Raw genomic sequence first — 25,779 nt, 5'->3', positions numbered from 1 at the left:
TCTGGTCAGTGGGCCCCATGCTTTCTGCTAATGATGAAGCACCAGTTCTTTAGATGGTAACTGGCCTTAGTCATGACCTCTTCTTGGTTCTCTGTACCTAGCCTCTAGAACTGGGATAAAGTATGGGTTATCAGTGACCAGGCATTCCCATCACTAGCCATCTGTCTGCTCTATTTCTACACCTTAATTCCTTTCTCATGCCTCTTTCAGGTGCTTTCCTAGAGAATCTACCATGCCCACTGGAGCTGCCTGGCCTCTGGGGCTCTGCCTAGCTGATTCTGCTGAAAACTCTGCCCAATGCACCAAAATTCTGATAAGATGCAAGGCAGCCCTTTGAAAAGACCATCAATACATATTGGATTTCATTAGTTAAGCTACTTGTCATTTGGCCACCTTTCTGCATTTGAAGAATTGGCAATCCTCTTGTAAAGAAATCTCTAAGTTTTTTGGTATGTCTAAAATGGTAACATAATTTTGTCTACTCTCTGCATTTTATCGTCAAATGACTTAGTTTCTTAAATTCAGTTTGTAAAATACAAGGTTAAATTGAAACTGAATATGGGAATGGAGGGAGAATTAAAAACAAACAGGGGAAGACAAGACAGAGGAATTACAAGCCTTCAAAATAAAATGAAACAAAAGAAGGTTGTTTATTTTTGGTTTCTTATGCAACCAAGGTGGGAGAAATGAGTTAGGTCAGGCAAACTCTAAGAGCTGACTGAAACCCTGGTGCCCAGAGTGAGCTGCCAGGTGTTAGGTGGAGCTGAGAACGAGCCAGGGTTACAGCTCCTAAGGGCAGGAGCTGAGAAGCTGGCCTTGCTTGACCAGCAAACTGGAACAAGGATGACAAAGGAAACAGAAAAATATGAGTTTGATTCCAATGTGCCACCACAGACAATGTATTTGTCAACTAGGTAACAACATATTCTTTTCATATTGGCAAGTCTCTTCTGTTTCCTCACTTACATTTAATGTTAGTCACTCAGTCGTGTCTGACTCTTTGCAACCCCATGGTCTGCAGCCCGCCAGGCTCCTGTTCATGAAATTCTCCAGCAAGAATATTGGAGTGGGTCGCCATTTCCTTCTCCAGGGGATCTTCCTGACCCAGGAATTGAACCTGGTCTCCTGCATTGCGGGCAGATTCTTTACAGTCTCAGTCACCAGGGAAGCCCATCATCTAGTCTTACTTACCTAAATTAAATTTACAGGAATATAGACACATGTTTAGCTCTTGGAGATAAGATTGTGTGTGACTTTTCACTCTGAATTCCATGTATAGTATATATCTGTGTTTTTTTGTTTGTTTGTTTTTTTACTTTGAGCATATATTACTTTAATCGGGGAAAAGACACTTCCCTCTAGGTAGGGTGAGGTGAAGGGACCACTTTTAGGATAAGTAAGATGGCTTTTTTTTTATGTTCTGTCTTGGAACAAAGTAATTACAGGAAGACTGGCAACTGACCTGAGTGTGTTTAGAAATGTTTATACCCCAGTCCATTCCCAAACTTTTATCAGAACCTTGTATGCCCCAGGAACTATGAAGGAATCACATGACGACCACCCCCTTTGGAAGCTCAAATCCAGGTCAAAGATAAAACCATGATAGCTCCTTTTTTGACAAGGTCATTGTAAGGAAGAGTAGTTTTCCATAGCTCTCCATAGGCATAACAGGAGGGATTTTTTTCCCCCCTTTAATTTATTTCAGTCTTCCATCTTACTGACTGCCTAAAAGCAGCTGATGGGCTGGCCAGTCCCTATTGTCTTACACTTAAATAAACCAGATAAAGAAGAGCCCTTAATTGGTCAAATTATCAGAGATGTACATTATTAGTTCAAGTGCATTCATGGGATTCTCTTTTCAAATGTCACTGGGATTAAAATAACAGGAAACCGGAGATGGAAGCATTAGAAAGGGGTCGATTTGGCAGCTGCGTGTGCCTACACTGCTACAGAGGACATCCTGGATGTAATGGTTATTTAAGAAGATGGGGGAAGGGGAAAATAGAAACACCAGGACTAAACAAACACTACAATGCATTAGCAACCTTTAGTGTTTGCCACTTACTTCTGTCCCTAGAAAAATGTGAATTGTTAAGTTTAAAATAAATGGAAATGTTCTAATTTGCATCTTAATGGCATGCATGAGTAAAATAACACCTTCCTGTACACACCATGAAGACCACTTACAATCAAAACCATCTGCCTAATGCCATCAATTATGCTAATTTTGAGGTAGATAGGTGTATTTAAGTATTCTTGCAGTTTCCAGTTCATGCAAAAATATTCTTGAGTTTTGGAAAGCTTCTTTTGCCTCGTGGGAACTAGAAGAATCCACTTCTGCTATGTAGTATAGCTCATGAAGGAAAACATGATCTTAGGGTATAAGTCTTTAAAAATGCCTCCTACGACTTCTACTGAAGTCACTTCTGGTAAATATTTCAATCCCCATTTTCACTAGGTTTTCAATACATTCAGTGAAAATGGGAAATATGTAGCAAGCACTTTTGCTAAAAGGTTTCTCAGTCTCCTTCATAAACCTCTATCATGTTTCACTGTCTACTAGAAAATTCATTCCAATTAAGGGGGAAGAAGTCTCTGGGGGCTTGATTACCGAGTTACAAAGACCACAAAGCCAAAGTTTTCATTTTTATTAGCTATTGGGTTCAAATTTTTTTTTTTTAAGGAAATTTTGATCTATAGACCTGACAATCTTAAGTTATAAAATAGGCTATGAAACAACTGTTTTATTCTCCTGGTTAATGTGGAGTGAAGCCAAACATATGGCAAACTATACTATTACAGAGGAATTTGGATGGATGGTTTCCTCCTCTGTGTATTATTTTTCAGGCCTATCCCCAATGGCCGATACCTGGAAACCAGCTGCTGAAGGTGGTGGGGTAGTTACCACCAGCGACAGGGGCACATTCACAGATACACCTTGGTGGCCACTTACAATCATAAGCAGTTTATATGAGGTGTTTTACAGGAAAAGCTGAAGGGTAAAGAGAAAGCATGATTAGCAGTTTGCTCCTCCGTAGCTCAAACGTCCAGGAAGAATATTTCATCTCCACCAGAGATGCAAAGGCTCCGTGAAATATATGAAAAGTGACAGATGCCTCCGACCTACCACACAGAGTCCTGAGCCGTCCAAGCACTCGTTGGAATTACCATTGCAGTCACAGGGCAAACATTCTTCCGAGTAGGCAAAGAAGAATCCAGCGTCACATTTCTGAAACAGACACAACAAAAGCATCTTCATGATTGAAAAGGTCAATTTGGGGGACCATTTTCTGGGAGGAGCAAGAGATGATTAGTAAACGATCTACATATTTCTTTACAGCACACATACGGAAATGAACTATTTATACTCCCATTCAGTTGTCTTTGTTATATATCTTTCTTTCCTCTTTTCCCACTCTTTGCGGTTTTGGGGGGCTGCGGGGGAGCGCTCCTGACGCAGTCGGGACACCGCGAGAACCAATGGCGCCCAATTCTCGCGATGTGCAGCTGCCTGCGCGCACCGTGACCTCGTCTGCGCTGCGCGAACTCCCGTCACTTTCTGAGGACAGCAGAAACACCTTTAACACCGTCCGACGTTGTTAGGAAGAATGACAAGATTTTAGGTAACAATGAAGGAGAAATTTTTTAATGTTTCCTTTCATTCCAAAATAAGACAAAACAAAACCACATCAGGGTGAAGAACTACATCGTGCTCCCTGTGACTACTTAACGGGTTCAGAAATTATTGGCTGTGGCCAATAACTACTTAAAAGATGTGCCTCATAAAGTTGTACCCTTAAAAAAAATCCTCTTTTCAGATCCTAAAGTTTTGAACGGAGGGGTTAGGAAGTTAATGAATCCTTACACATGTCGTGGGTTGTGTTGGTGCCGTCCCTGTAATTTGTTTATCCGCATGACAGTGAGATATACATTGTTTTCCTTCCTTCTAGTGGTGAGATAATTAAACCTGGAGATGCTGTGGGTTGTGATGGTAAACTGCCTTGCATTTGCTGAATGGGCCTCCCCAAATGTCACTAGGAGTCAGGTTGAGAAACTATGAGATTGTTCCTCGTTTATGCCATGGTTCCTGGCTTACAGATATGTATTTTGCACTTCTTTGGAATGTTTCCGCGCTGCAAGGCAGAAATGCCATGCCGTCACAGGTCTGGAAGTTCAGTCCTTGCCTATCAGGCAGATTTACATCTAAAGAATTCCAGACAGATAAGAATCTGGGTTGTTTCCACAAACTTAGAAAGTAAGAGGGTTCCCATCACACCCTCCATTGACTCACTGTAGTTTGTACTGTCCTTTGACCAGGAAACTTTTCATTGTATCTGGCTGAGGTCCCTGACTGTTACACAAAGCCATTTCCTCTTGCATGTTTCTCTCTAGAGAAAGACTCACTAGATACCATTCACAGTATAAAAACACTGTAGTCCTAAAACTAAAATTTAATATATTCCATTTGAAAGAAGTTTCATAGAGCACAATGACTTTTTTTTTTTTTTAATAAAGAAAAGGTGAAGAAATTCTAAGTGAAAAGGCCGAGAGGGGACCAATTTATAATGGAGACTTTGTAGTTGATGGTAAGACTTTTTTTTCAGGTTCCACTAGGGAACAAAAGAGAGGAAAAGGTGCTAAAATTGCTGTAGGAAGCATTTAATTCAGACCACCTAATTTCACATTCGGTGAAATTTTTAATTATAATAGGAATGGATAACAGTAGTGAAGGGCTTAGTATTAGTTATCTCAGGAGCCTCCAAACCAGTGGTTTCTGTTTTCTTACTGCCCAAGTTAAGGATATTTGATTTGGGGAGTTTCTGATTCAGTAGGTCTGATGGTGAAGCAAAAAATCTACATTTTTTAATAAAATAAATATTGTATTTTAAAAATTGTTTAACTCTTTCCCCCAGTCTCATTGAGATATAACTGACATATAACATTGTATAAGTTTAAGATAAACAACATGCTGATTTGAGAGTATGGATTGCAAAATGGTTACCACCATAGCATTAGCTAACAGCTCCATCTTGTCACATAATTACCATTTCTTTTTTGTGATGAAAACATGTAAGATTTGCTCTCTTAGCAACTCTCAAATGTATAATACCTTTATTACTAACTGTACATTAGATAACCAGAATTTGTTAGCTTTTTAACCGGAAGTTATGCTCTGACCAACCTCTCTCAGTTTGCCTGTCTCCCATCCCAGTCCCTGTAACCACCATTCTGGCCTCTGTTTCTATGCCTTCCAAGGAGTGGCGCAGAGATCGGAGGTGTATTTGAAACAGAAGAACACACTGGTGGTGGCAGAGAGTCTGGAAGCAGTAGATGAAAAGCAGTACATGATGCCTGGAAGCAGTACATGAAAAGCTCCACTTGTACCATCAACTATAGTAAAGACCTTCCTCTGGCCCAAGGAATCAAATTTCTGTAAGGGTGTTTTAAATTGATAGTAGCTCAAGTCTTTTAGGCATTCTTGCAGCTCTTTCTTCTGAAGCAGACAAAGAAAATTAAGATTTGCCCTGAATGAATGCATCATTTTAAATATGACAGTGACTAATCTCTTATATCCCTAAAGCCCTAGCTAAATTAAGAGACTCATTTTTAAAAAACTAAAATTATCACAACATAGGAAAAAACCCAAAAAGCAACAAAAAAGGGGGAAGATTTTGTACTTTAGAATAATTTTAGATTTACTGAAAAAATTTGAGGGATATGTATATTTAAAAGACCCCATGAAATTTCTTTGTGAGACCAGGTTTAAAAAGATTATTTCAAAGAGGCACTCACAGTGATTTGTACACGGTCATTGCTCAGTGAATGCTTGTGATTTGAATGGTTTGGACTAGGCTAGGACATCTGAGGCATGCATGCTGTTGGAAACCAGTGGTTGATCCTGCTAATCCACTCACTGCTCTCTACTGGGGCTGCATTGGGTCTGTAGTCTTTCTCATCACAGTTCAGGCAACCACTACCTAGACTGGACTGTGTACTAGATGAAATCTTTACTTTATGTCAGGTTTAGGAGGTGACTTCACTCTGTCATTATCCACCCACCCACCCACTAGGCAAAGGCTCTGACCTTATGTGAAAGGTGTCCTGGCTCAGGTCTCATACTGTGGGAGGTGGGTAGAGAAGGGAGGCAGGGACAAGGTTGTGTGGGACAGTCATTTGGCCCCCTGCTGAGAGGGCAACAAAAAAGTTGAAAGCCTGGCCAGCTTCTTCCTTGCTGGGTTTTGCACACCTGGAAGGATTGTATTTTCTAACTCATCTATCCAGAAGGGAGGCAACATTTTAAAATTCACATGAAGGCACCACTATCGGATAATAAAAATCCTGGATGTGGGGAGCTTCTCATGCCACTAATAGACCCCATATACTTGATACCTTAGACCTTGTATAGTAGAACTTTAGAGAATTTCTTGGAATGGTAGATTGTTAAGTGGTTTGAGAGAAGCTAGAGTATCCTTAGGAAGAGTGTTTAAGGCTGATTCTTTCATGTAAAAATATTTCATCATTTTCCCCCTAGAAAGTTCTGCTAATTTTTACTAAATCTCTTCTTGAAATTCTATAGAAACTGAAAAAATTGACCTCTGTGATATTTTTAAGAATGAAAATGTGGCTCTTTTTTTTAGTTTTGTTCCTGCTTAACAATCTTTTAAGTAATCCAAGACCTGTGATGTTTAGAGGCCTGTGAAGACTCTTGAGAGTCCCTTGGACTGCAAGGAGATCCAGCCAGTCCATCCTAAAGGAGATCATTCCTGGGTGTTCATTGGTAGGACTGATGTTGAAGCTGAAACTCCAATACTTTGGCCACCTGATGCGAAGAGCTGACTCATTTGAAACGACCCTGATGCTGGGAAAGATTGGGGCAGGAGGAGAAGGGGATGACAGAGGATGAGATGGTTGGATGGCATCACCAACTCAGTGGACATGGGTTTGGGTGGACTCCGGGAGCTGGTGATGGACAGGGAGGCCTGGCGTGCTGCAGTTCATGGGGTTGCAAAGAGTCGGACATGACTGAGAGACTGAACTGAACTGAACTGAAAGCCAAATAGTCTTCTTACAAAGAAAATATTACCTGTCTGCTTTCCTTGAAAGTATTCTCCAGAATTTACTAAACAAAGATGTGTTTGTGTATAAAGATGTGTGTGTAAGCAAGAGAAAAAGTCTTACAATCTTTCAGTGCCACCCTGAATCCTCTCGCCTTTCTAAGATTGACCTACAGACAACTGTATACCACATGGGTGGGTGATTTAGAGAGCACTGGGGGGATTTGTACCTTCTGGCATGGTGCCACAACCTTTAAAAAATTGATGATAATAACAAGGATGATAATTGCAATAATGATGATAATCATAATATAATTACTATTTACTGAAAGTCTATGGACCAAGTATCGTGATGAGTATTTTATCCATGTTATAGTATTTACTTTTCACAGCAACTCTGTGAATTGGATGTAAGTATCTGCATTTTGGGCTTCCCAGGTAGCTCAGCTAGTGAAGAATCCGCCTGCAATGAAGGAGACCCTGGTTCAATTCCTGGTTGGGAAGATCCCCTGCGGGAAGGCATGGCAACCCACTTCCCATGGAGAGAGGAGCCTGGTGGGCCACAACCCATGGGGTTGCAAAGCGTCTGACACGTCTGAGCGACCAAGCATAGCGCAGCAGAGCACTTGGGCTTTGGCGTGAACAGACTGTGAGGGGAGATTAGCAGTGTGACCAGTATCACACGGACTTGTGAGAGGTCCAGACTGACCCGAGTCTTGTTTCTCTACTATACCGTGATGCCCCTCGTAAATAAGTACATTTTAAAAATGTATTTAATTTACTTTTTAAATTAATTGAGCATAAATATCTGCCATGCTTAAGTCACTGCTTTGGTCATGTTATATAGGTCTTTTGTTTTTACCCCACCATAGCCCTGTGAGGTAGCTTCTATTACCTTCATTTGGCTGATCAGATCTGTGTGGCTTACAGTAATTGTTACCCAGATCAAATAACACAGATAAGAAATGGTGGACCCAGAAATTAGATCCATTGTTTGACTATCCATTTGAGCTGTTAACCATCTGGTGTACCATTAATATATGCTAATCAAACCTTTTTTGTTGGGCATTCAGGTTATTTCCAATGTTTTACTATTATAAACAGCAAATCCAAAGCAGGCTAAAATGAATAAAAATGTAAAATCTCTCATTTAAGCCCCAGAAAAATAAAAAAAAAATAGGTACATGCTTAAAAATATATCCAATTATTAATATATAAAAGCCACTGAATCAGAATATTTACTTTCTAAACAAGTTACTTCAGCCACATTGTTGTTTTGACCAATTACTTTCCACTAAATCACTTGTAGACCTTTTACAGCTCTCCACTATTAAGCCACTCTGTTACTACAGCTTGCCTCCTGCTCCTGCCTCTTGAGATTGGATTAATTAATAACATTTACTTCTGCCTTTGAAGAATAAGAGTTAAAATTGTCATTTGCTTACTTTGTTATGATTAGTGTGATGTCTGACTTGGAGTACAAATCAATGTATGTGTACTTGACTAATTTTATATTTATAGAAATTAGAACTAGATGGTCCTTAGGAGGATATTAGTATGGTATATGCATGTGCCACTTATATTTAAAAGAACTCAAAATGACAGTATATATATATATATGTTGATATCCCTGCAGAAGGCATTATTTCCAGAGGTTCATCACATAATCACAATGTTAATTATTTCACTATATATAGTTGTAATTAAGATTGTTTCTTAACAAAGAGGATAACATTTATACAGCTGATCATTTTTGTCCTCATTGAAAGAAATCCCCTTGAAAACACTAGACTTAAACCAACAACACTGTCATCATATGTTTTGAATTTTCTTAAAAGTTCTTAAATTGTAGTCTTTTGAAGTACAGTTCAGTCTGCATTCTTTGGTTGTGACAAACTCCTAAAAATCTCTTGGAGTTATCAAATAAAGTGAGTACCAAGCAAAGTAATACTGTTTCAAGTTAAAAACTCACAAAAATCTCACTGTGTTTTCCAAATATTATCACAGAGGAGCCAATTAATTGGAATTGGCTACAAGCCATTGCTTTCACATAGATACTGAATCTCTAGGACCTTCAGATAGCATCACTGACTTGATGGATGAGAGTCTGAGCAAGCTCCAGGAGTTGGTGATGGACAGGGAAACCTGGCGTGTTGAGGTTCATGGGGTCGCAGAGTCAGATATGACTGAGGGACTGAACTGAACTGAGGACCTTCAGAATTACTGTTGAAAATCCCAGTTGACTAAACAGCTTAAATGGTCTAATAACTTCTTTAGGAATCTGAGGTCTCCAGTCACTCATTAAAAAACTAACAAAGGCAAAATTGACCAGACTTAGGAGAAGCCTGAAGTTGTCATCTGAGAGAGTGAGACATATCTTGAGATCTCTGAGTAGGTACTTGATGTCCCAGAGAGAAACAGACTCTCCAGTTCCAACAAATAATGAATTAATGATAATAAAATTCCATTACCGAGAGCATACTCCACAGCCCTGTGCCTATTTTAATAGGATTTGACCTATTATTGGAATTTTTGTATTGTGTCTTCAACCAAGGATCTACAAACATTTTACAAATGTTTCAACTCATCTTGCTTTCTGAATTGGACTCCTAAAATTCTGATTCATTAGTTTTTGCTTTAATTTACTAAGACTGAATGTGGAAAGCTTTAAAAAAACTTTTTCTCTAAATTCATTCACTTGCATACAGAGTCACTGCTATCTTCTGATTTAGTATTCTTAAAATTTAACAGCCCACATTCAGTTACCTTCCTGATTCAATTTTTGTATAGGCATAATGAATCCACTTTTCTCTTGTTTCCAGGTGACAATGATTTTAGCTTTAGTTTTAGTGAGTTCCATTTTTTTTTTCGTTTTTAATGTGTGAGTCACCTTAAAATTTAGTCACCGTAAGATTGAATGTTATGCTAATTTAGTATCTAAAGCTTTGTGCCTTTACTCAAGAGTCTCTGGATCTTACATAGTGCTGACTTCCATCTGTTTAAAACTTGAGCAGAATTAAAATCAGATAGTATCTAGGGACCTAATAGCAACCAGTAGTTTAGTCTATTTAAAAATGTCAATTTAGGGACTTCCTCTGTCGTCCAGTGGCTAAGGCTCTGGGCTGTTAGTGCAAGGGGCCTGGATTTGATCCTCGGTCAGGGAACTAGATCCCATGTGCTGCAACTGAAAAAGATCCTGCGTGCCTTAACTAAATATCTTATATGCTGCAATTAAAAGATCCCCCATGCGCAATGAAGATCGAAGATCCCACGTGCCATCACTGAGACCCAGTACAACCAGATACATAGATAAAAATAAATATTAAAAAGTAAAAATAAATCAATTTAGCCTTTGCTGGGGAAGAGTGACTTCTAAGAACATATTAATTTATTACATGGGTAGGCATCTCACGAGCTTCCCAGGTGGCATTAGTGGTAAAGAACCCACTTGCCAATGCAGGAGACACAAGAGATGTGGGTTTGATCCCTGGGTTGGGAAGATCCCCTGGAGGAGGGCATGGCACCCACTCCAGTATTCTTGCCTGGAGAATCTCTATGGATAGAGGAGTCTGGCGGGCTGCATATTGTCCATAGGATCACAAAGAATCAGACACGACTGAAGTGACTTAGCATTCATGCATGCATGCAGGCATCTCACAGGCTATTTTTTTTTTATATCTATAAAAACAAAAGATAAAGTATCTGTCATGGAAGGCAGTCCTTAATTAAGCTATTGATTACTTTGCCTCTATTTTTTTTTGATAGGACGTAACATGTTCTGATTATTCATATACAAAACTGTAATGGAATTGCCAAAATAAGTTAAATGCATTATGCAATGGGTTACAGTTAGCAAGAAATTGCCTTTTTGATTGACTTTACTTGAATATGGAGAGAATTACCCATGTATCCTCCCTTGGGTCTCTTTAAGCTCTTGTTTGCGTAATTGAAATTCCCTACATTTCAAGAGGCGAAGTTAATTTTTAGATTTTGACAGTGATTTCACCATAGCTTGATTAGGAGAGTGGTTTCAACATTCCTCAGGGGTTTATCCAATTCAAAGATATTTCTTCTTAGGATTGGCATCATAAAGCTAGGGTATCAGCTGAACACAAACCATGGTGCTGGTTTCTCCTAGTTGGCTCTTAGAACTACCTTTGTGCTTATTGCTTAGGAGCTCTATCTGCCGTTCCTTGGCAAGTTTATAAAACTCTCCAGTCCTCAGTGTAATCATCAAATGAACTAGAGACACTGATTTAGGTCTTGAGGAATTCTGAGGAACAAAACACTGCTATCTTGTCCACAGTTAAGTCAGTTTGTTTGATTTTGTAGAGTGGAGAGGTATTTATCATGTCATTTACTTTGTATTTCTGTGGCTATTCCTCAGCACACTTTGTAGGTCTTGGCATTCTCTTGGGCATGGAAACCAGTACTCCCCTCAAAGATCTCAAATAACTGTTCTCAAGCCCCATACTTGGTCAAATGCTTATTTGGACTTGTAGATAACACCAGACTCAGGCTGTGATGAAATACTTACCATGCATGCTAATAAATAGCTCTCTTTAGTTGTAAAACCAAGAGGATCAAACAAGAAAAATTTAGAGCCCCAGAGCCATAAAATTTTTCCTTTTGAAGAGTTGGATTGGAGCATGATTATGTTCATTAATGTTGATGAAAATTTCTTTAATTTCCTCCTTGAAAAGTTACTTAAAACATTTTTAAGTTGCTCATTTATAGTAGTGATTACCAATTATAGAACATAATGGGGCTTTAGCAATGCCTTATTTCCCTTAGATTTTTCTTAAAAAAAAAAAAAAGGAAAGAAAAGAAATCTCCTGCTAGCATCTGCCTTTCTGCTCCAGGTCCTCCTTACATTGCCTCATGTTGCTGGCTTGTGCATTTCACTCCTTGCCTTCCAAGTTATGGTTACACAACATAGCCTCTGCCAAATTTTTTTTTTTAATATCTGAAAACTGACTCAGTTTTATTTAATTTACTGGGGCAAATGCCATGGACACATTTCCAAGAAAGGAAGAGATGTGAACCACAAGGGCTAGTCTTACGAGCAAGGAGAGAGGAATAACTTCAGAGTTACAAGGTTTAGGGGATTTTGATATGACTCCTTAACCACTTAGTGGGAATCAGTGTTGTAAGATGCAGACATCTCTATCCTCTTCAACTGCTTTTTGTGAATAATAACAGCTAATGTTTATTGACAGACTCTAGGCACTGAGCTAAGTGTTCTTTATAGATATTCCAATTTGATCATTACCCACAGGATTGCAAATGTCTGCCTCAATTACCATTATTTTTTACACGAAATTGAGAAGTTTAATTGTCTGTAGACTGATGATGGCTCCTATTTAGTGTGTCCTGGGTAGGTAGCAGTGCTTCCTTGAATGAGTCCTCTGTTTGGGGTATTTCATCAATTTCCATTGCTAGTAGATGTACCTGTCTCTGTCTTGAGGTATCTGGTGTAGTTCATTGCTGCCTTCACACCAGACCACTCAGGATGCAAAGCAGAATGTGACTGGCAGTACCTGTCATTCTCTATGCTCTTCCTCATGGGTTTATGCATCACAGAAGAAATACTATGGTGAATTAGTAGGAAAGGAGAAATGCATGCCAAATCTCTACTCTATCCTTTTAATCTCAGGAGATAATCATTCCTCTTTTAAGAGAAGATGGAGGTCACTGGTTGCAAAATCTCATACTACCTCTCTTCTCTTTCTCAAAACTCACCTTTATTGTGATTCCTCCTAATGTCCTCTGCCCACCTCAGAGGAGTTCGTGTTCCTCTTCTTAGGAAAGACTCACCCTCTATCCATGTTCTGGGGCTCGCACATCTGTGGCCAGCAGGCTCTGTTCCAACACTTAGCCTCCCTCCCTAACATGCCACCTATCTCTGTACCCACAGGGAAGAGGAGAAGTAGAGTACAGTTAGGTACTGGGTCCTGTATTGGATGAGCCCTGACTTCTTCCCTCAGGTTCAAATTGTAAGAACACCTTCCCTCAGCTCTGCCCCTTCTTCATTTTCCTCCATTCTTGCCCAGTCAAGCTTGGTGAGTGAGAACTCAGTCACACTGGCTCTGCTTCCTTCTACGCCAATCTCAGCCTCTGTCTCCATTGTGGTACTGAAACTGCCCTGACAAAGCTGTCAGGTGATGTCTTCGTGGCTTTGCTTTTCCAATGTTACTTGTTCTTATCCAGTACTTAATATTTTTGAGATTTCCGCCTCCCCGCACCCCCTTGCCTTGAAATTCTCTCTTCTCCCTGCAGGAAAACTCCCTCTTTGGGTTTTGCTCCTGCCTGTCTTTTTCAGTATTTGGGGTCAGGGAGCATTTGAAGGGACAGAAGGTAGGTTATTCTTCTTTCTCTGTTGCTCCTACTTGGTTGGTGTTCCCCAAGATAACCTTTGTATCCTTCTTTTCTATCTACATACTTTCGTTTGGTGAGGTCAACCTCTCCCACAATTTCAGCCTCCATCTATATTCCGGTGGCCCCCAAAACTCTCTACATAATCCCGATCTCACTCTTCCGTGCCACACTTTTGTTTCCAAGTGCTTGTTAGACAAGTCTTTTTCCATTTCTGTAAGCACATGGAGTTAAATCTATCCCACAGTGACCTTATTATATTCTCTCCCTAATCTATTTTTCTTCTTATATTATCAGTTAATGATAAAGATTATGGAACATAAAAGGAAAAAGTAATGATTTAATGCTTTTAAATCACATGAATATATTTTTCATTAATGTAGTTTTTGGAAATGCTTCCAAAAGAGTGAACTCTGCAAGAATCAGGGAATTGTTTGCATATAGAATGACAAAGTTTAGGTACTCACATTTTATTTCTTTTTTACAAGCACTATGCTATCTTTGTTTATTTCAAATATATGGTTTAAATGGAGGTAAATGAAGTATCACAGAATTTAGAGTCTCAAGTTAGAAACTATTTTACACAATTCTGAATTGTTATAAATTTACTCTCTAAATGAATATTACGATAGTGTGATTACTCACCTAAAGCCAGACATCCTGGAATGTGAAGTCAAGTGGGCCTTAGGAAGCATCACTACGAACAAAGCTAGTGGAGGTGATGGAATTCCAGTTGAGCTATTTCAAATCCTGAAAGATGATGCTGTGAAAGTGCTGCACTCAATATGCCAGCAAATTTGGAAAACGCAGCAGTGGCCACAGGACTGGAAAAGGTCAGTTTTCATTCCAGTCCCAAAGAAAGGCAATCCCAAACAATGCTCAAACTACCACACAATTGCACTCATCTCACATGCTAGTAAAGTAATGCTCAAAATTCTCCAAGCCAGGCTTCAGCAATACATGAACCATGAACTTCCAGATGTTCAAGCTGGTTTTTGAAAAGGCAGAGGAACCAGAGATCAAATTGCCAACATCTGCTGGATCACTGAAAAATCAAGAGAGTTCCAGAAAAACATCTATTTCTGCTTTATTGACTATGCCAAAGTCTTTGACTGTGTGGATCACAATAAACTGTGGAAAATTCTGAAAGAGATGAGCATACCAGACAACCTGACCTGCCTCTTGAGAAACCCGTATGCAGGTCAGGAAGCAACAGTTAGAACAGGGAATGGAACAACAGACTGGTTCCAAATAGGAAAAGGAGTACGTCAAGGCTGTATATTGTCACCCTGCTTATTTAACTTATATGCAGAGTACATCATGAGAAACGCTGGGCTGGAAGAAGAGCAAGCTGGAATCAAGATTGCTGGGAGAAATATCAATAACCTCAGATATGCAGATGACGCTACCGTTATGGCAGAAAGTGAAGAGGAACTAAAAAGCCTCTTGATGAAAGTGAAAGAGGAGAGTGAAAAAGTTGACTTAAAGCTCAACATTCAGATCATGGCATCTGGTCCCATCACTTCATGGGAAATAGATGGGGAAACAATGGAAACAGTGTCAGACTTTATTTTTTTGGACTCCAAAATAAATCACTGCAGATGGTGATTGCAGCCATGAAATTAAAAGATGCTTACTCCTTGGAAGGAAAGTTATGACCAACCTAGATAGCATATTAAAAAGCAGAGACATTACTTTGCCAACAAAGGTCCATCTAGTCAAGGCTATGGTTTTTCCAGTGGTCATGTATGGATGTGAGAGTTGGACAATAAAGAAAGCTGAGCACTGAAGAATTGATGCTTTTGAACTGTGGTGTTGGAGAAGACTCTTGAGAGTTCCTTGGACTGCAAGGAGATTCAACCAGTCCATCCTAAAGGAGATCAGTCCTGGGTGTTCATTGGAAGGACTGATGCTGAAGCTGAAACTCCAGTACTTTGGCCACCTCATGCGAAGAGTTGACTCATTGGAAAAGACCCTGATGCTGGGAGGAATTGGGGGCAGGAGGAGAAGGGATGACAGTGGATGAGATGCCTGAATGGCATCACTGACTCAACGGACATGAGTTTGAGTAAACTCTGGGAGTTGGTGATGGACAGGGAGGCCTGGCGTGCTGCGATTCATGGGGTCGCAAAGAGTCGGGACATGACTGAGCAACAGAGCTGAACTGAACTGAAATGAAATGAATATCTCTATCTGTTTGGACAGTAGGACTGGATGTTCTCCAAATTAATTTCTGTGTAGGATACAATGTTTATCAAGGTTAAGTTAACTGGAATGTGCTAATTTGAAGCTTACGTATTTGTTATATTGTTAAAACTTAACAGTTACCACAGCGACTGGTTAGAACTTAGACAACAGAAGATTTTTTACAGAAGAGAATTTTGTCATGGGCATTATTTAGAATTGCTGGCACACAGTGCTAATAAAAAGCAGATTGTGGTTTAGTAAGTTTTATTACTGTTTTAAAATTCTCTGTACACAATGCGCCTCTTATTGCCTCCACCTGGGTAAGACTGATCCCACCTCCTGTCACCCTTTGTATACTATTATTTCATAGAGTTTGCACTCTTCCTTTGAAATATTTAGCAAAATAACTTTTCCTCCTTGTTCCTAATACCAGTGTTTAGTTCAGAATCTTGGCATTTCTCTCCTGGATTATCATAATTACTTTCACTCTCTTCTCTTGCTCATCAGTTTTTCTGCCTTTGGTCCATTCTTTATTACCAGAGGTAATTTTTAATAACTTCACCATACTACTTTTCTGCCTCAGACCTCCCAATGGCTCTTTATTCATTGCATACATGAGTAAGTAAAATTCCTTAGCATGACATACAAGGCTCCTATTTCACAATACAATTTCTAACGATCTCTTCACGTTCAACCTCAGCTCCCTCTGCTCTAATTTAACTACATATTTCCTCCACCCCACAACATACTATTCTCTTGACCACCTTGACTTTGCATGTACTGTGCAACAGGGTCTTGGGGTGCCTTTTTCATCTCCATCACCTATGAATCCTTTCTCAGTCTCAGACTCAGTTGCTTCTCCTCTGTGTTCACATGGCACTCTGTACACACCTCATTAGAGCACATGGAACATGCTTTATTGAATTTGTTACAACATTGCTTCTGTTTTTTGGCCATGAGGCTTGTGGAATCTTAGATCCCTGACCTGGGTCAAACCTGTACCCCCTGCATTGGAAGACAAAGTCTTAACCACTGAACTGCCAGGGCAGTCCCGACTGCAAGTTTTAATCTACACTCGACCCCAGCCCCCCTGAAATCACCATGAGCTCCTTGAGAACAGGGATAGTGTCTTATTCATCTTTGTATCCTTATTATCTATTAATATTAGAGTGATTACCAAATAGCCAGTAGATGCTGAAAATATCTTAGTTGAAAAAGTGGATTTGAACTTGTAAAGAAGGAACGAAGAGAGGGAAAAATCATGTAAAACTTTGAAGAGCAACTTGACAAATCTCACAAATGAAAACCTCCAATCATGAATGAGTCTTTAAAAAATATTAAAGAAAAAGGCAAGCCGTAGGATAGAAACAGCACACTATTTACATTGTATTTTAAAACATGCAAAATAATTTTATATAACATGTAGGGATGCATGTATATAAGGAAAAGTGTAAGAAATAAATTGAAGCCTACCAAATCAGGCAATTTAAGAGTAAAGGAGAGGAGTGAGATTGAAGATATACGGGCTTAACTATATGGGCAATATTTTATTTCTTAAGATACATGTAGGGGATACAAATGCTCACGAAAAAGAAAGAAAGGAAGAGAAAGAACAAAAGGAAGGAAGAAAAACACAAAGTCCCACTTATATTGGCTGGCTATTGGATTTCCATGTCTAGACCTGGTGAGGTCTCTAAAATACCATCTCTAGGAAGTGACTAATGTGGTCATGACAATAGATTCAGCTGCCTGTGTATATTAACTTCCTTGTTATTCATCTTATGTACCATTATCATTACACACAGTTAAAAAAATAAGCAGAAGAACATTCCTTAATTTGTTCTTCCTTTGTTTTCTATCATACAGCTAATAGCTCCCTCATCTTATGTGGAAGCCTTTCACAAGTCTGTAGGTCTGTCTAAGTTAAAACATACACCAACTTTTAGATTCTTCTAAAATGTTTAAATGACAATTTGATTTACACTTATTAATTTATTCTGTCAGTAAAACTATGTGTCCTAGGCTACCTGTGCAATATGGAGGACTTTAAGGGTGCCTATTTATTCTAGTTGGGACTTACCTCTGAAAACAGGCAAAACCATAACCACACCCATGATCTCCTCCAACATTCTGAACCCAGTTTTACATTTCATATACATTTCATCAGTTCTTGGAAAATAACTATTCTTTGTTGAAGTGAAAAGGTCTTTTTTAAGTGGTAATCATCCTAAATATTAATTTGGGGTGACAACAGATTTTTTAAGTGGTTCTATTAGGGACCACAGTCAGGAAAGTATATGGATATGAGTATCTCTAACAAAGCATATTTTTGGAATAGCCAGTTATAGACTGAAAATAACTAGCAAAGTGACTTCTATCCATCTGGAGACTGAAACTGCACCATCTAAAGATGGATTGCACTTCACATATTTGGACCCTCCTTTCATAATTTATAACAATCTGGGAGAAGTGACAGATTTCCCCTGTTCAGTTGATAAAACATATTTTCAAGGAATCCAAATAGATAAGAGATTGTATTCAAAGGAAGGATCCCTTTCAAGTATCAATTTTGATAGATTTCTCAATGAATTGCAGTCAGTTGTTAAATTAAGAGCATTTCGTAGGTAGGGCAATTTTCTTTTCAAATGTGTTCTCTCTGTTTCTTTTTTCCCCTTATTCTTCAAACAGCTAATAGATCCTCTACTCCTCCTGTAACATATATCTGTAGGTAATTTTTCTTTAGAATTTGCACCCCATGTTGTCAGTATAAGTTGAAAATCTACTCTTTGGCATTTTAAGAAGTGTACACATGTATATCCATGTTTCAAGTCCCCAGTTGTCAACCATGCATCTGGCAGTGATTCAGCTCAGTAAATATTTGTTGAATGAATTTCTCCTCCAAATATGTTTGCACTGAGGATACCCCCAGATTTTAGACCTCACCATTTTATCTCCTATGTGTATTGATGTGGTGTACTACAATCTGTTCCTTAGAGAAGCCATAATTCACTGTAGTTAAGTCCCCTGGAGACAAACTGGAGCAGTGGAAAGCATGAGATCTGATTCCAATTCCAGTTTTACTAACCTTGCCTGGCTTATTTAACACGAGGTCTCAGGTTGTTTTTTTTTTTTTTTTTTTTTTTTCCTGGGGAAAAAAATGGGAGTGATCACCATTTTATCTCCCAGAGTGGTTGTGAGGATCAACTAATATTGTGCATTTAAAGCCCAATGGAAGGGGTTCAATAGCTATTAGTTTTCGCCCTTCCTTTTGGTTGCGTCTGTGCCAGGGTTGTCTGTTTTAACTGATTGCTCTTCATTAAGCTCTAAGTCTTTCTTTATGGGACATAGCTCAGCAGTGACACCTGGTTCCCTGGCTTTCTTCCTCAGAAGACTTAACTCCCTGAGAACAGAATCTGGATTTTTCTGGTTTCTCACTGTAGCCTCAGTGCCTTGCATAGCAGGCGCTTAATGAATATGTAGTGAATGTATCTTGGCATTACGGAATCACAGGATTCCAGAGCTGCCAAGGATGTTAGTGGTTCCTTCATCTAACCTCTCATTTAAAGTTTGGAAAATTGCAACCTAGAAAAGTGAGGGACTTATCTAAAGTCAGTTACATAGAGCAAGTTAATGCCACCTTTAGTGCACCTTCCACTAAACCACACTTCTTTTTGATGATGATGGTAAGTGATGTTAAGAATTGTGCAGGGTTGTGGGACTTTCCTGGCAGTCAAGTGGTTAAGACTCCGCCTTCCAGTGCCCAGGTCACTGGTTGGAGAACTAACATGCCACATGCCACATGATATGGCCAAAGGAGAAAGGAAAAAAAAAAAGTGAGGGTTGTGCTAAAGCTCACACCTCGTCTGGGCCTGCAGACAGGCCCACACTGTCTATCTCTGCCTTTCCCAGGCATATCTGGGGTAAAAATTAACTTTGCTTCTGGTTATTAAACTTATGAAGAATCTCATTAAAGTTATTCCATTAGTACCATCTTCTGAATTTCAAAACTGAGTGCTATCAGTCATCAAAGGGTCTGAATACCACTCCCCAGGCATGAGGGTGAGGGAGTGGGGTGAGATGGGATGGAAAAGTTGGGCAGATGAGGGAGGAGAACACTTTAAACCTTGCTTAGGTTTGCTCCGAGTGTGCGGCTCAGTTCAGATAGGAAACATTGTCCATCAGCCCTCTGTATTACTAGATTTGGCATATGGCAATTTTTTGTAATTGAACTATAATAATTTATAGCTGTTAACGGTTTCTATTTAGTGCAGATAGAAATAGACTGTGAAGCAAATAATGTGATTACTCATTAAAGAAGTCAACTCTTGTTAGAAGCTGGTTAAGTGACATCCAGCTGCATCCCTGACACCTCCCTTGCTTCATTTGAGGGATCTAACAATGGGCCTTGGGAAAGGATGCCCCCTTCATGTAATATATGCAGGTGTTTCCCCTTATGAGTCAGAAGCAGATGTCTGGTTAGGCAGAAAGTGTGACAGCTTGACACACATCTGGCCCCACCTAACAGGAAAACTATGACCTGTAAATTGTACTAATAAAATACCATCACTCCCATTTTGACTGGGCCATGAAACCAACACCTTCGTCCGTCAACACTGAAGGAGGCTAGATCCCACACAGAGGGTTTGTGAGTGGCTCAAAGTTTAGGATTGTAAGCTGAATCTACATGCTGCCTTTGATGTATTTTACAAGACAAATTTTATGAGGCAAATGACAATGTGATCTAACCCCAAGTGTTCTTATTTGCAGAATGGGAGCAGTAGAATTCATTAAGCTAACATTTTATATTTCTACGTGTCAAGCACTTAGAAGGCTCAGGAGATGGAATCTTTAGGCCACGACTGAAGTATTTCAGAGTGGTGGTCTATTCAGAGACTCTGATGACAGGACTGTTTTCAAACAGCTCATAATAAACAAATAATCAAACACTAACCACTTACAGAAGTCAAGGCAAATGAGTTACCGTCCTGAACATTTAGCTCCTCAATTTGGGGAGCTAATTAAAACAAAACAACAACAGAAAACTTTTCCAACAAGTTGTAAATCTGTACTCACAAAATGTTAACTACAATATCATAAACTGTTTATAAGTTCTATTATTTTTAGAACATGAATGATATTCAAAGTTGGTACAGAATTTCCATTCTTTTCATCTTATTTGGGATTATTTCCCACAAGTTTTCTCCCTGACTTCCCTCCTCTAAAATTTTATTTTGTGATTTTGGTAAAATACCATTTAATTTAAATCTTTATTTCATTCCATTTTACATTGATAAATACCATAAATAACCTGCACATTACAATCTGGTATCTTTACAATCTGGTATCATCTGTTTGTAGCTTTTAAATTTTGTCCCCAAATTACTATTTTGATCCAGATAGTTATTCTGCTAAAACATGTTTACAAAAGTGAATGTAAAGTACACAAAGTGAAAAGAAAATGACTGTAGAGATGACAATTCCTCAAGTGTCATAGATCTGTTCTCTGCACTGCCGTTTTAATGACACCTAAATAATACACATTTATGAAAGGAAATGGATGAGGAAGGCTGAGAGTGTTTGATTTAAAGTAATTTTGTTATCTGTCATATAAGGGGGGGAAACTGTACTGATTTTAAAGCGATCATTTAGTTACAGATGTTTCCAGACCCCTTCCCTGATCCAAGGAAACAAAATACCATTCAACAACAAGCCCAGATTTAGAGATGGGGCTTGTTCCAATATAAACATTTCTTAGCTAGACCTTCTTCATGAAAGTGCATAGTCAATTTTTCCATATACAGTGGGAAAGACAAAGCTTTTAGCTTAAAAGGCGCTCTTGCCTGTGGCACAGAGCTCCTGGAATGAACAGCCTAGGGACGCCATGGTTCACCGAATGCTGATTTGCTCATCAGGAGTATAGGACAGGATTGTGTCAGAATGCACATGTGCCACAAATAGAAAACTCAGCACCATTTTGGCTTTCAGTGTTTGGCATGGTCATTTATTCCCTCTGTGCCTCTCTTTGATGTAGCGCTGTTTACCCAGGGTCTGGGTTAGTGTGTGGCACAAAGCAGGTATTCAACAAATAAGGAAAGTGTGAACTCTTTTCTTGAGCAACTATTATCCTGAAGGCACTTGGTCAGGCAATTTGCGGAACCAGACGGTGAATTATGGATACTTCTGGCCACCAGGAGTTTAGCTGGGGCATTTAAGGTATATGTGTAACTTACTGTAATATGTAGTAGAAAGTGCTAAGAGTCATAATATAGGAGAAGTACAGAGAAACACTGAGAGAGTGACTGCTGCTGCTGCTAAGTCGCTTCAGTCGTGTCCGCCTCTGTGCGACCCCATAGACGGCAGCCCACCAGGTTCCCCCATCCCTGGGATTCTCCAGGCAAGAACACTGGAGTGGGTTGCCATTTCTTTCTCCGCTGAGACAGTGAAGAGGAAGGGAAGTTTACTTTTAACCTGGGGGTGGGTAGTGTATCAAGAATGATTCTTCAGAGGAGGTAGCATCTGTGCAGGGTTTTCTTGAAAGAGAACACTGAAGCCGAAAGGCTGGAAAACACAGGACGGTTTTTAGTCACTTCCCATAAGGCAGAGAGGCTAGTACTCATATTCCTCTCATTGTTTTATTGCTTCAAGTAGACATCCTCCCTGCTCCCTTCCTCCCAGCCCCTAGTAACCTGCAATAAAAGGCACCAGATGGAATGACTTTTTTTCTACTTTCTGGGATCTTCTTTGGAAGGATTAGTTTAATATTAGTGATTAAACTCATGTGACATCTTCAGCAACCTTCTGGCTTATAGTATACTCACACAGAGATACCACTTTCTGTCTACACCACCTTCTGTTTTCATAGACAACACTGGAGGCATGGCCTAAACCCTGAACTAAGAGTTAGGTATGCCTAGAAGCCTCATTAATTCCTTGTGGTCGTCAGGATCCCATAAAGAACTGTTATGTAGCTAGGAGTTAGGAGTTTGGAACTGACAAGTCAGAATTTGTGCATAGGGATAATGCCATTCAACTATAAGAAAAGAATATTCTTATTTTATCCTCTTTCATTCTGCTATCTAATGCATTTTACACAAAAGTGAGATGAGCCAGAGCATGATAATAGAAATACTTGGTTGTATGGCCCCCTCTGCATTGTCGAAGGAAATGGCAACCCACTTCAGTGTTCTTGCGTGGAGAATCCCAAGGATGGGGTCGCACAAAGTCGGATGCGACTGAAGTGACTTAGCAGCAGCAGCATGGCCCTCTCAGTAGCTATAAGATTGATTTAATTGATTGAGAATCTATTAACAATTAAAGCAAGAACCTTGTGCACTTGGTTTTTATTACTCTACTGTCAACAGCCCAGTCACTGAACGGTTGGAACAGAGCAAAACTCTATCCTCATTTAAAGCTTTGACTGCTATTTCAGTTTTTTTCTCCTTTTTTAAAAGTTTGTAAATTTCTTAGATGATGTGAGCTAAGTTCCAAGGAAATCCATGCTGACTCATGACTTTGAGGAGAGAGCACATTTTCTAGATCAATTTATGTTAGCAGATCTAAAAAAGAGAGACTGTAATCAAAGGAAAATCAAAACAGTTTAGATAATCAGAGATGAAGATACAGTGTCTTAAAATCAAAACAAGGGTATAACACTTGTTAGCTTTCAAAACAACTGAATGGGAGAACAGACAAAAAGATGTTCTGCAGAAAGAAAACAACAAAATGCTTATTTCCACTGAACATTTTGATATATTGCAGGTCCAAAAACACAGGTCACAGGAAAAATGTGCTTCACCTGCCAAAATAATCACAGATAGTCTTTGAGAGTAGGAAGAGCCCAGCCCTTTAATAAAGCCCAGAGATTTTAAGCACCTTACAAAGAGTATTATCCTTCCCCCATAAAGATAATTACTCGATCTTACAAAGATATTTGTGTTTTCTTAAATACAGTATTACTTTCACCATACTGAGGACCACAACAAAGATCAGGAGGATAACAAGGGATGATGGTGCCCACTATTTTGAAAGTGAACCATTGAGTGCGCAGCAGGTTAGAGCTGTTCTGCCTCCCAGAGACCTTCTTATTTTGCTGACTACATGGGGGCTGCCCTAACCCCCTGAAGTCTTTCTTATTTCTCATTCCCTATTAGACTCAGGGCACATCTAAGCAGTGCTATTTCTGGGGCAGTCCCTTGATTTTGTGTGTGGAGGTTGGGGGTACTTCCCTGGTGGTTCAGTGGTAAAGAATCCACGTGTCAATGCAGGAAATGCAGGTTTAATCCCTGGGTGGGGAAGATCCACTGGAGAAGGAAATGGCTACCCACTCCAGTATTCTTGCCTGGGAAATCCCATGGACAGAGGAGCCTAGCAGGCTGGATTTCAGGGGCAGTCCCTGGATTTTACTAACTATAGTCCTGTTGGGAATTGGTAGATTGTCTCTGAGAAACTTTTTGTTAGAAGAGTAGGGTGACTTGGCTTTGAGATCAGCAGTGAAAAAGCTCCACAGATAAAAACGGAGATGCTGAAACTCAGAACTGTTACAAAGCAGTTTGGGACAGTCACAGTGGGGTACAACTACCAGAGGAGACCACTTTGGTGCCAGCACACATTTAATTTTCTTCATTAATTTCTCAGCTTGTAATTGTTTTGCATCATGATAGGGAAGTTTCTTAAAGTCATGTGGAAACCTGAATGATGACTGTGTGCAGCAGGAAAGGCAGACATAATGTGGTCTGGGAATTTTTAAACTTAGTTCTTCAATTGTTTTAAAACAAAAGGGTCATTGTTCGTTTTTGAAGTAGATCTTTTTTCTTTCCTCCTTTTGAGATCCAGGATGTGTTGTTTATTTTTATATGACCACCAGAAAAACTCTAGCCAGAAATTCTGAAATCTTACTGCACTTGAAAGCTTTCTTTTTAAGTATAGGTGCTGAAGGCATAATTGAAGGCATCAGTAGCCATATGGGCCTAAGCAAAAATTCTTGAAATGAAAGAAGCTACAAGTAGTGTGGTTATAAATTAAATTCAAAATTTGGATAAATATACTGATCAAAAGCCAAGGGAATTTCTAATATCTTAGTAGTTAAATTATTTAGGAATAAGGCATCAATGGTGATATGTCACAACAAGAAAGTGAACATGAATACACTCTTGTCTGATCCAACTTTTTTAATATCCCAACACAGAGATCACCAGATGTTCCTCACCCCTATTATTTGCCCTGGTTATGGTGCCCATGCTGCAATTCAGTAGGACAAAAGGACAGCTCTAAAAGTCAGGAAACTTGGGTTGGTTCCAGTTCCGGAAACCTGTGTGGGACCTTGAGGAAGTGACTTAGCTTCAAGCTCCAGTTTCCTCCTCTTTCAGTGATATTTGTGGCATGATGCTTTCTAGACTCTTCCCATCCAAATAATCTAGAATTCTCTAAACCTTCCTGCTGTTTCATATTTGTTCCATGCTATGAAACTTTAGGCAAACTATTTAACATGTCCACATTTTGGCAAGTGAACATGTTAGTAGCTCAGTCATGTCCAACTCTTTGTAACCCATGGACTATAGCTTCTGTCCATGGGATTTCCCAGGCAAGAATACTGGAGTGGGTATCCATTCCCTTCTTCAGGGGATCTTCCTGACCCAGGGATGGAACCCCGGTCTCTGGCATTGCAGGCAGATTCTTTTTTGTCTGAGCCAACAGGGAAGCCTAACACTAACATATTTATATAAATTAGACTAATAACAGCTAGCCTGCCTGGTTTGTAAAATGGTTGCAAGGAATAAAGTTGGAAATATATATGAATATATCTTATAAATCACAGAAGCTTTATAAGTATTAACATTGTTTTTGATTAAGTTAGTCATTGGAAATTCCATTATTTTTCATTTGTAAATAACATTTGTCCAATATCAGTAGCTTTTTGAAAGCTGTGCTCTTTAAACTTGGGTTGAGATATATAGGGAGTTTTCCTAATTTATCAGAAGATCAGTTCTGTCTCAGTATTCTGAATATATTGTCATAAAGCAAAATAAAATATCTGGCAGCTTGCCTTAATGACACTGTGAAAAGCTTACGGTGTCACTTTTTTATTCAAATAAAGAAAGATAAAGTTTAAAGTATTTATTTTTTCCCTTTTAGTAGACATAGCATGCATAGTGGAAGCATTTTG

General features: G+C 39.3%; 1 protein-coding gene across 2 annotated transcripts in view; it reads right to left on the bottom strand.

Moving 5' to 3' along the window:
* LAMA4 (laminin subunit alpha 4) overlaps positions 1 to 25,779 on the bottom strand; it is a 146,155-nt gene that overhangs the window by 104,701 nt on the left and 15,675 nt on the right. For both annotated transcript variants that reach the window (XM_065911803.1, XM_065911804.1), the window contains exon 2: positions 3,128 to 3,229. In XM_065911803.1, coding sequence (XP_065767875.1) covers positions 3,128 to 3,229 — 102 coding nt within the window. The remainder of the gene's footprint in view (positions 1 to 3,127; positions 3,230 to 25,779) is intronic.

Source organism: Muntiacus reevesi, chromosome 19, assembly GCF_963930625.1.
Source record: "Muntiacus reevesi chromosome 19, mMunRee1.1, whole genome shotgun sequence".
NCBI lineage: Eukaryota > Metazoa > Chordata > Mammalia > Artiodactyla > Cervidae > Muntiacus > Muntiacus reevesi.
This window is presented reverse-complemented; position numbering and strand designations above follow the sequence as displayed.